The following is an 11,628-nucleotide window of genomic DNA, read 5'->3' on the forward strand; positions in this document are numbered from 1 at the left end:
ATAGAGAGGGAAGATCAGAACTGTGGAGGTGGGAAGAGAAGCCAGGTTGAGTACCACGTGGAGCCTGGGGATGAAACTGACACCCAGGGAAAAATCTGTAGAGATGAGTACCTCAGTCCAAATGAGGTCAAATGGTGACCTCATTTGAGCCACTAGATTAAACCTCCCCTGAAGCTGGTCCTTTTCAGTTATATGGATTGGTTTTTGTTTGTTTTAGCTAGCTGGGTAGACTTTTGTGTTACCTTCAACCAAGAGTGAACCAGCTGACAGGCAGAACCAATGAACATTAAACTTCCTCTTTCCTGGAGGAGCCCAGTATAAACACAGCCTTGTCTTGTGCACAATTATCTGCAAGACATAAAAACCTGTTCAAGCTGGAGTACTTATTAAATGATGCAGCAGTCTCTCCAAACCCCAAGGAAGCATGAAGTATAGTTGAGATCCATGCAAAACCAGCCTTAGGCACTTAGAAGGTAATTAATAAATACCCACTGATGGCAAAGCTAGTTTTTGCAGGAGTCATGTATGGATGTGAGAGTTGGACCATAAAGAAGGCTGAGTGCCAAAGAACTGATGCTTTCAAATTGTGGAGCTGGAGAAGACTTTTGAGAATCCCTCAGAAAGCAAGGAGATCAAACAAGTTAATCAACTTGTCAAAGGAAATCAACTCTGAATATTCACTGGAAGGACTGATGCTGAAGTTGAAACTCCAATCCTTTGACCACCTGATTTGAAGAGCTGACTCATTGAAAAAGACCCTGATGCTGGCAAAGATGGAGGGCTGGAGGAGAAAGGGGCGACAGAGGATGAGATGGTTGGATGGTCTCACCAATTCGATAGACATGAGTTTGAGCAAACTCCAGGAGATAGTGAAGGACAGGGAAGCCTGGCATGCTGCAGTCCATGGGGTCACAAACAGTCAGACACGACTTAGCGACTGAACAACGAACATTGATGTCAATGAAATATATGTTCAATTAACTGGAATTTCCATTTGGAAATGAAGTACTCCCTCCAACATCCTGGAACCATTTGAGTGCTCATCTCTGATTCTCCCATAGAATCTGATCCTCCCAAAGAAGACGGCATAGCTCCAGTCTTCTGCTGTTTTCTCATCAGTACCCAGCACCCCAAATTGCCCATCAATATTTCTCCATCTGTCTTGGCCTTAGTGGCTCCACCGAATGATAGGTTTCTTGGCATCCTCATTTTAAAAACATTCTCAAGCAAGAATCTGATTGGCTCAACTTTAGTCAGGTGGCCACCCCAGTCCAGTCAATGGAGTCATCCATCAAAAGAGGAAGCAAAAGTGGGGCAGCAGGTGAGCCAGATGGTTTGGTTCCAAGATGAGAGCTCAACTTATCAACCAGGGTTCTTGGACACCTTCATCAAGAATTGATCAGAGGCCAGATAAGAAATTCAGGCAAGGTTTTGTTGGGACCCCTGTTGCAGCAGTGGGGAATGAGAACAACAGGTTCCCTCTACTTGCTCATTTCCCAACAGCACAGAGGGGTGAACTGGTTCCTTCTATGGGTAAGTGGGGGCAGGGGGTCCAGGGGTTGAGCTGGAGGGGTGGCTTACGTGGTACCCAGCCCTCAGGTGGTATTGTGTGCAGGAGGCATGCATAGTACCCTGTTCTTGCTCCCAGCTCTTCAGAAGTGGCAGTTGGGGTTTTCTGGTGTTTTCGTATCTTATTGTCCATAATTTGCCCCGGGTATGACGAGTAGACTCACTGGAAAAGACTCATGCTGGGAAAGGTTGGGGGCGGGAGGAGAAGGGGATGACTGAGAATGAGATGGCTGGATGGCATCACCAACTCTGTAGACCTGAGTTTGAGTGAACTCCGGGAGTTGGTGATGGACAGGGAGGCCTGGCGTGCTGTGATTCATGGGGTCGCAGAGAGTCGGACACAACTGAGCGACTGAACTGAACTGAACGCATGCCTGCAGGTATTTTCAGTCCCTTATAGTTTCTTTGTATTTTGTTGCTCCAGGAGACGTTTGTCTAGGTGCAAGCACTGCAAGAAAGGGTCCCAAAGTTAATGCTGAAGAGACTGAAACCCCACACTGCCACCACCGCTCCTTACCTAGACACACAACAATGACACTGAGTGTTGACTATTCCTTTATTAGGTGGTGAGGGGACAGGGGGCTGTACAATGCAAGGCCTGCGGACTTAGCTACACCGGGATTGCAACCAGAAGCTACATTACAAAAATAGCCTACAAATACTTCTGTTTTGCCCTGGGGCTGGGCCAGGGGAGTGCCAGGAAGAAGAGGTGCCAGGCAGGCAGCTCCTTCTCTTCCTACAGGCCCATTGTTTACAGGAAGACAAAGTAGAACGCACAAATCTCCCCTGGTCCTCATATTCCCACCAGCCACCCCAGAAGGCCCACACCCTAGAATGGGGGTGGGAGGACTGCGGGCAGGCTCTCTGGGTCAGAGGGCAAAGCTCTAGAATAAGTTCCATCTGGAATGCAGTGAAATGAGGGAGGTGGAGCAGGGAGGAGGCTCCCAAGTCTCACCTGACCCCTAGCCCCAGAGGGTGCGCCCAAGGGTGCCTACTTGGTACACACCAGGGTTGTGTACTTGGTACACAGGAGCCCGGTCATGCCTGTGTACTTGGTACACAGAATCCAGCTTGGCCGAATGGGCCCACAGACTCAGCCCCACGGGGGCACTGGGGGGGGTTCACGGGGGGGCAGAGAGCATCTCCATATATATATTTTGTAAAAAATAATAATAATAATGTTTGTTTAAATGAATTTGTTTCTATACAAAATGTAAAAAAAAATAATAATAATCCACTTGTGTCAGAGCAGGAGGAGTGAGGGGGGGGCCAGAGAAGGCAAGAAAAGGGGGGAAGAGAGGATGGGGGTAGGGGGGTGTTGGCCACAGGATGAGGGGAGGGGCAGGAGGATGTCCTAGACTCACCACAGGACCCACGGGTGAGGGTCAGCCTGCACCCCATAAATAAAGGAAGACCGAAGCCCTAGGCTGGTGACCTATCTTGGTCACACTGCAAGGAGAGTGGTGTGCAGGGAAAACAAGAAACAGAATGAAATGGACTAAAAGGAGGGGGGAGGAACCATGATGGGATGCCCCTTCAGCCTCCCCAAATCCAGGAACTGGGGAGCCCTCAGGCCAACACTTGCCTCTTGGGGGTGACTTCAGGCTGAGGCCCTAGCTGGGTCTGGGCCTGAGCAAGAGCGCCAGGGACCGACATGGGGAGCGGCCGGGCCGACAGGGACCCGGCAGCTGTGGCCGAGGCCCCAGTGGCAGTGGCCGGGCTGGGCGTGGAGTCAGACCAGTCCGAGAGGGAGGGCGGGGAGGGGCTGGCCCAGTGCTCGGGGGACTCGGGGGATGGGGTCAAGTAAGGGTGCTCGCTGGGGACCCGCAGGAAGCGGGCCTTGGGGGGGCTGCCATGCGCCCCAGCCACCGCGGGGAACTCCTCGCCGTGTCCCGGGGCGGCCAGGTAGGGCGGGGGCCGCTCCTGGGGGGACACGGGATTCCCGGGGTTCAGCAGCTGGGGTCCCGGGGCCAGCGGCAGCAGGAAGGAGGGACCTGGAGGGGCGGGTGGGGGCAGCCGGGCCCAGTCGAGGGGTACGGCCACGGGGTTCAACAGGCCCAGGCTGAGCACGCAGCCCCCGGGGGGCTGGCGTCCTAGACCCGCCCGGCCCGCGCCACCCAGCTGCGCCAGAGACACGGCCGTGGCCGCGGCGGCCGCGTAGGGCCCCTCGAGGGGGAAGCTGCCAGGGGACGCGGGGGGCCCGCCAAAGGGCCGTGGGGAATCCAGCGAGTCCACGGGCGAGAGCGTGACCGAGCTGTCGGCCAAGGGCCCCGGGCAGGCCAGCGTTAGCTTCTTGCCCCGCCCCCGGGTGCCCTGCGGCCCCGGCCCCGCCTTGCCGGGGGGCCTCCGGCTCTTCTTGGCCCCGGACTGCGCCACCTTGAGGCCGGGGAGGAAGGCCCCGGGCGGGCAGAGCAAGGGCCCCAGGCCGTGGGGGCCCGCGGGGCTACGGGGCCCGCTGGGCTGGTCCAGCAAGCGCACGATGTCCTGGTGCAGCCTCTCCTGGGCCACGTCCCGGGGCAGCCTGTCCAGGTGGTCTGTGATCTCCCGGTTGGCAAAGTGGTCCAGCAGCAGCTTGGCCGCCTCGAAGCTGCCCTCCCGGGCGGCCAGGAACAGTGGAGTCTCTTCCTGTGGGGGCCCGGGAACCCACAAGATGTCAGGGTCACGAGTCAGATTAAGTCCGGCCTATTCATGGGGTCGCGGAGAGTCGGACACGACTGAGCGACTGGACTGAACTGAACTGAACTGAACGTCACAGAGGCCTCTAGTCTCTGGGGGAAACAGAGCTAGGAGTTCATACTCTGCAGTCAGACAGAACTTGACTGGAATCTCAGTTCTGCCTGGAGGAAAAACTGGGCAAGTTCTTTCCTTAAAGCCCTATTCATCCAGCACCTGTTAAGAAACTTCAGGCCCTAAAGCCTGGACTAGGGTGAGGAGAGTGAGGCACTCACCTTAGGCACAGAATTTAAGGGGGTGGCGAAAAATTCTGCTATCAAAATAAATGGTATTTAATGTAGTTTTTAAAGTAAAGATTAATGCAAAAAAAAAATCCATAACAAATATAACATGGAAATTTTAGATAAAGATGGAATCTACCCCTGCATTCTTTTGAACCTCATTTTTCATTTATAAAATGAGGGTAATACCACCTTGCAAGGGTTTTCAAACAACAGTCATAATAGCTATCTTTTGCTGAGGATCCGCTAAGCACTTTACAAAAGCATTAGCTCACTGAATCCTTGGAAGAGGCGATGAGGTGGGTACTGTTGCTTCTCCATTTCAAAAATGTGAACAGAAGTTCAGAAGAGTTAAGTAACTTGTCCAAGGTCACCAGCAACTGCCATACACTTCCTCCTCTGATCCACTATTGGAACCTCTTGGGCCCTGATCCCACACGAATGCTGGCTACAGGCAGGGTGAATGTCCCCACTAGCCTCCCCCAATCTCCTCTCTGCTACCTGTGGAGGCTGTTCCAGGGCTGAAGGTGAACCAAAGGCTAGGGCTCACCTTGCTATCCTGCATGTCCTTGTTGGCTCCGTTTTTGAGCAGAGCCAAGGTGGCCTCCACGTTGTTGACAGCTGCAGCCCAGTGTAAGGCCGATTTTCCTGTGGGGAAGTGTAGAGAGGTCAAGGCCAGGACCTGGCTCATTAGCTGCCCCTCCCCCACAGGGGGAAACAGGAAGTGTCTAGAATGTGGGCTGGGATGAGGGGAGCGTAGGCTTACCAGAGTATCTGAGTACCTGTGTTTGGGTCCATGTGTACACAGCTGTAGGTATAACTTTCCATGTTTGGGGCATATTATGTGGGCCTTACTAAGTTGTACTTAGAGCTGTGCTGTCCAATGCAACAGCCACAGTCACATGTGGTTCTTAGTGGTTAGGATTCCAAGCTTTCATTGCTATGGCCCAGGTCCAATCCCTGGTCAGGGAACTGAGATCCCACAGGCTTCACAGCATGGCAAAAAATTAATTAATTAATTAAACTGGTGTCAATGTATTTTATTGAGGAAAGGGTAACTTTCTCAACAGATCGTGCTAGAGGGCTTCCCTGGTGGCTCCGCGGTGGAGAATCTGCTTGCCAATGCAGGGGACACAGATTTGATCCCTGATCTGGGAGGGATCATGTTACTCCCACATGCCTTGGAGTAACTAAACCTGTGTGCCCCAACTATTGGGCCTGTGGTCTAGAGCCCAGGAGCCACAACTACTGATGCCTCTGAGCCCAGAGCCCATGCTCTGCAACAAGAGAAGCCACCACAGTGAGACACCCACACACTTCAACTAGAGAGCAGCCCCCAGTCACTACAACTAGAGAAAACCCACACACAGTAACAAAGACCCAGCACAGCCAAAATAAATAAAATTATTTTTTTTTAATGATACTGGTACAACTGGATCTGCACATGCAAAAGAACAAAGTTGGACCCCTACCTCACACCCCATACAAAAAGTAATTCAAAGTGAATCCAATGTCTAAATGTAAGAGCTCAAACCATAAAACATTTAGAAAGAAACACAGGAGTACACTTTCATGAGACTTTGAATTAGGCAAAGGATTCTTGGATATGACACCCAAAACACAAGCACCAATAACAACAAAAATAGATAAACTGGACATAATCAAGATGAAAAAACTTGTGCTTGTAAGGACATCATCTAGAAAGTAAAAAAGAAAACCTATAGGGAAATTCCCTGGCAGTCCAATGGTTAAGACTCCACTGTAGGGGGTGGAGGTTTGATTCCTGGTAGGGGAACTAAGGGTTTGTCCGATGGCTCAATGGGTAAAGAATCTGCCTGCCATGCAGGAGACACAGAAGACTCAGGTTCAGTCCCTGGGTTGGGAAGATGCCATGCAGAAGGGAATGGTAACCCACTCCAGTATTCTTGCCTGGAGAATTCCAGGCAATTCTGGACAGAGGAGCCTGGTGGACTACAGTCCATGAGGTGGAAAGAGTGAGACATGACTGAGTGACTAACACACACAAGGACATCATCTAGAAAGTAAAAAGAAAACCTACAAGAACTTCCCTGATGGCCCAACAGTTAAGACTCCAAGCTTCCACTGCACGGAGTGGGCAGTTTGATTCCTGGCTGGGAAACTAAGATCCCATATTCCATGGGGTACAGTCTCCACCAAAAGAAAACCTACAAATATAATAAACCTACTGTATGTTTGATAAAAGACCTACCTAGAATATATGAAGAACTTATAATTCAGTCATAAAAAGACAAATAACCCAATTTAAAAATGGGCAAAGAATCTGAACAGACATTCCTCCAAATATATACAAATGGCTAATAAATGTGGGAAAATGCTCAATATCATTAGCCATCAGGGAAATGTAAATCAAACCACACTGAGATACTAACTCACATCCACTAGGGAGACAGTACAAAAAGACAGAGAAAAACAAGTTGTCAGTCAGGATGTGGCACTATTGGAACCTTTTTTATACACTGTTGGTAGGAATGAAAAATAGGGCAGCCACTGTGGAAAACAGTCTGGCAGTTCCTCAAAAAGTTAAAAAGAGTTATCATGTGACCTAGCAATTCTGCCCCTAGGGATACATCCCAGAGAAATAAAACCACGTCCACACAAAAAACTGATACGTGAATTCCATAGCAGCATTATTCATAACAGCCCAAAAGCAAAAACAACCCAAATGTCCATCACTGGATGAATGCATAAACAAAATGTGGTGCATCCATATAATAGAGTATTATTTAGTCATTAAAAACAAAAAAGGGGGTTTCTCTGTGTGTTCTAGTGGTCAAGAACCCAGTGGTTAAGAACCCTGCAACACAGGGGACACGGGCTCAGTTTCTGGTCTGGGAGGATCCTACACATGGTGGAGAAACTAAGCCTGTGCACCACAGCTACTGAGCCTGTGCTCTGGAGCCCAGGAGCTGCAACTACTGAGGGCTGTGAACCCTAGTGCCCATGCTCTCCAACAAGAGAAGCCACAGCAATGAGAAGCCCATGCACTGCAACTAGAGAGTAGCCCCCACTTGCCACAACTACAGAAAGCCAGCAATGAAGACCCAGAACAGCCAAAAATAAATAATTTTAAAAAGAAAAGAGGGAGTTCCCTGCTGACCTAGTGGTTAGGATTATGGGCTTTCACTGCTGTGGCTGGGGATCAATCCCTGTTAGAGAATTGAGACCCCGCAAACCTTACAGTAAGGCCACAAAACAAAAAGTAATACTGGTACATGCCACCATGTATATACCTGCTATTTGCAGGCTCATGAACCTAGAAAACATCATGCTACGTGAAAGGAGCCAACCAAGAAAGACCACATATTGTGTGATTCCATTTATATAGAGTAGAATACACAAATCCTTATAGAGAGAAAGTACATTAGCAATTGTCTAAGAGGGATTGGGGGTGGGAGGAGACGGGGACGACAGAGAATGAGATGGCTGGATGGCATCACCAGCTCGATGGACATGAGTTTGAGTGAACTCCGGGAGTTGGTGATGGACAGGGAGGCCTGGCGTGCTGTGATTCATGGGATCACAAAGAATCTGACACAACTGAGCGACTGAACTGAATTGAAGGGCCACGGAAAATGAGGGGGTGTGGAGGGGTGATGGCTAAGAGGCAAAGGCTTCTATTTCAGGTGATGAAAACATTCTAAAATTTATTGTAACAAAAAATAAAGTAACATTTATTGAGATGATATTTGCACAAGCTTGTGGTTATACTAGGGGGCTTCCCAGGCAGCGCTAGTGGTAAAGAACCCAGCTGCCAATGCAGGAGATGTAAGAGATGTGGGTTCAATCCCTGGGTTGGGAAGATCCCCTGGAGGAGAGCATGGTAACCCACTTCAGTATTCTCGCCTGGAGAATCCCAAGGACGGAGGAGCCTGGCAGGCTACAGTGCACGGGGTCAAAAAAAGTTGGACATGACTGAGGCCAACTTAGCACACACACAGGTGGTTAGACAAAAAAAATCACTGGATTTTACACTTGAATGAACTGCATGATGTGTGAATTATATGTCAATTCAGCTATTTTTTAAAAAAAGGCAAAACAAAGGTTATAATATTCAATGAAATAAAAGACTCAGTTCTTTGTTCACCCCAGCCACATTTCAGCACTCAGTAATCACCATGTGTTGCCAGTAGCTACCATGTTAGACAGCACAGACCAGGAGTACTTCATCATCACAGACAGTTCTATTGGCCAGTGCCCTTCTAGAGCCATATTTCTCAAGCAGGGGTGACTTTCCTCTAAGGGGAATTTGGCAATGTCTGGAGATATTTTTGGTTGTCATATCTGGGAGGTGGGGTGCTACTGGCATCCAGTGGGTCCAGACCAAGAATGCTACACTGCACAGGGCAGCCCCCACTGCATAGGAAGATCCCACCCCCAAATGTCAGTGTTGCTGAGATTAAGAACACCTGGCTTCAAAGATGTTTCTGAGAGTCCGAGTGTGTCTGTGGCTATGTGAAGTTCTCCAGACACAGTCAGGTGCTGTTGGTCAAGCAAGCCAGCCCCAAGCAAGAAGTGATCCCCACCTACAGATTGGCTGATTTGCAAATTTTACACCAGTAGTCCAGCAGGTGGCACCAGTGTACGCTCTTCTAACAAAGCAGATGGAAAGAGTCTTGGAGAATGGCATGCTTGCCTGCTCAGTCCTTCAGTTGTGTCAGACTCTTTGTGAAACCATGGACTGTAGCCCACCAAGCTCCTCTCTCCCTGGAATTTTCCAGGCAAGAATACTGTAGTGGGTTGCCATTTCCTACTCCAGGGGATCTTCTCGACCCAGGGATTGAACCCATGTCTCCTGTGTCTCCTGCATTGTCAGGCAAATTCTTTACCACTGAGAAACCTGGGAAGCCCCATGGGGAAAGGCACCTTTTTCTAAATCACTGCAGCACAATATAGGCTAATGGGTGCCATTTAAAAATAATAATAATAAATGTATGAGAGCGTAAGTCCATGTTGAAACCCTGTTATGAGTGCATGGGTTTCACTGACTGGGTCTCAGTGTGGGTGTGAGTTCACACCATGTCAGGGCCCAGGTGACACTGTCTCAGCCCCCACCCATCGCTACCCGCCACAGCCTACCGAGCTCATCCACAGCATTGACATCAGCATGGCTGGCGATGAGCTCTTCCACCATGCCCTCCACTGCGAGGCGGGCTGCCAGGATCAGTGCCGTGGAGCCGTCTGCCATGCGAGCATCCAGGTCTGTAGAGCGGTTCCGGATAAGAATCTAAGGGAGACGGGAATGCAGCAGAGGAGTCATGGCAAGAACAAGGGAAGAAGAAACACCCCCAAGCCCTCTGAGGACCCAGACCAATGCCTCCCATGGAACCAATGAGTTCAGGGAGCAGCCACTTGACAGTAACTCTACACTCATATATCCCCATTTCACAAATGAGAAAGATGAGCTCTGACAGGCAGAACCAGGGCTCAAACCCAAGCCTGTCTGATGTGTGTCCCAGCTGTGAAGTCCCAAGAGGCAAGCCGATCTCACCTGGAAGACGCCCTGGGCATCAGCAGTGACAGCTGTGTGCAGGGGGGTGCGGCCAGAGTGGTCCTGGGCATTGGTGTCTGCCCCAGCATCCAACAGCCGCTTGGCCGCGTCAGCCCGGGCATAGCGGGCAGCCAGGTGCAGGGCCGTCTCGCCAGTGCGGTCAGTCCGAGCCCCAAGCTGTGCGCCCTGGCAGATCAGGTCTGAGATGATGCTGGCTGATGTGTCTTCTGCCTCGTCCTCCTCGGTTGGGATTGGCTCCAGGGCTCCCCCGCAGAAGGAGGCCAGCATCAGAGGGGTGAAGCCATCTGCAGGGATCAGGAGTGTGTCAGAAAGGAGAGGGACACAGGATCTTCCCAGGGAATATGGCACTGTATTAGGAGGAAGTGCACTGCATTAGGAGGAAGTGGGATGTGTGAAAGTACAAGATCAAGGGGCCAATCTTCCCATCGCGCACACGCGCACACACACTTGTGTCAGGTACTCTGAAGCCAACCCAGGATGAGGCTTCACAGGCATTGGTTTGTGGCAGGAGGCCTCCTAAGCAGTAGGGTACACAGAACGAGGGAGGAAGGAAGTCAAGCAAGTGGACGATGACCACATTCCTGGAGAGTTATTTCAGCCTGAGTTATTTCACTCTGTCAACAAAGGTCCATCTAGTCAAAGCTACAGTTTTTCCAGGAGTTACATACAGATGGGAGAGTTGGACCATAAAGAAGGTTGAGCACCCAAGAATTGATGCATTCGAATCATGGTGCTGGAGCAAGGAGATCAAACCTGTTAACCCTAAAGGAAATCAACCCTGAGTATTCAATGGAAGGACTGTTGCTGAAGCTGAAGCTCCAACACTTTGGCCACCTGATGCAAAGAGCTGATTCACTGGAAAAGACCCTCACGTTGGGAAAGATTGAGGGCAGGAGGAGAAGGGGGCAACAGAGAATGAGATGGTTGGATGGCATCACCGACTCAATGGCCATGAATGTGAGCAAACTCCAGGAGACAGTGAAGAACAGGGAAGCCTCATGTGCTGCAGTCCACCGGGTCGGGAAGAGTCAGGCATGACTTAGAATCTGAACAACAACATTTCAGCCTGATCCCAAAGGGGGACTCTGAAAGCTGACTTGTACCCAGAGTTGTAATCCAGCTTCAGACAAAGGAGCTGAGCCTTTCATATACCTGCATCCAGCGTTTAGGAGCTACACCGAGGGACATAAAATACCAAGTACCCGGGGGCATAATGGGAGTCAAAAGAGAGTGACAGGTGCGAGTCATTTGGAGCCAAAGCAAATCAGAGCTGCAGGAGGGATATTATAAAATGTGGCAAAGACAGACCCAAGAGGATTCGGACACCACGCTCTTGTTTCCCTTAGGAAGCCACTAGCACCCCATTCTCCATTCTCAAGCCCTAGGTAAAGGCAACACCCCTCCACACCCCCGCCACTTCAGAGACAGGCATATAGCCCAGGCCTGTCAATCTGCAATGTTCCAGCCCCAGGCCACACTGATTGGGTCACACACGGGGCACGTGACCTTAGACCATCCAATCAGAACTCATCCTGGGAGGACTTCCCTGGTGGC

At 50.5% G+C, this 11,628-nt stretch overlaps 1 protein-coding gene across 1 annotated transcript in view; it reads right to left on the reverse strand.

The window, feature by feature from the left end:
- Positions 1-2,111: 2,111 nt before the first annotated feature.
- Positions 2,112-11,628, reverse strand: part of NOTCH3 (notch receptor 3) — a 39,351-nt gene continuing 29,834 nt past the window's right edge. The window contains exons 30-33 of the mRNA XM_055429614.2: positions 10,054-10,358; positions 9,642-9,789; positions 5,074-5,171; positions 2,112-4,194 (exon numbers count right to left, since the gene is read on the reverse strand). Of these exons, the coding sequence (XP_055285589.2) occupies positions 3,139-4,194; positions 5,074-5,171; positions 9,642-9,789; positions 10,054-10,358 (1,607 nt within the window). The 3' untranslated portion in view covers positions 2,112-3,138. The remainder of the gene's footprint in view (positions 4,195-5,073; positions 5,172-9,641; positions 9,790-10,053; positions 10,359-11,628) is intronic.

Source organism: Moschus berezovskii, chromosome 8, assembly GCF_049115385.1.
Source record: "Moschus berezovskii isolate FMDL1 chromosome 8, NW_MosBer_1.0, whole genome shotgun sequence".
In the NCBI taxonomy this organism is placed as follows: Eukaryota; Metazoa; Chordata; class Mammalia; order Artiodactyla; family Moschidae; genus Moschus; species Moschus berezovskii.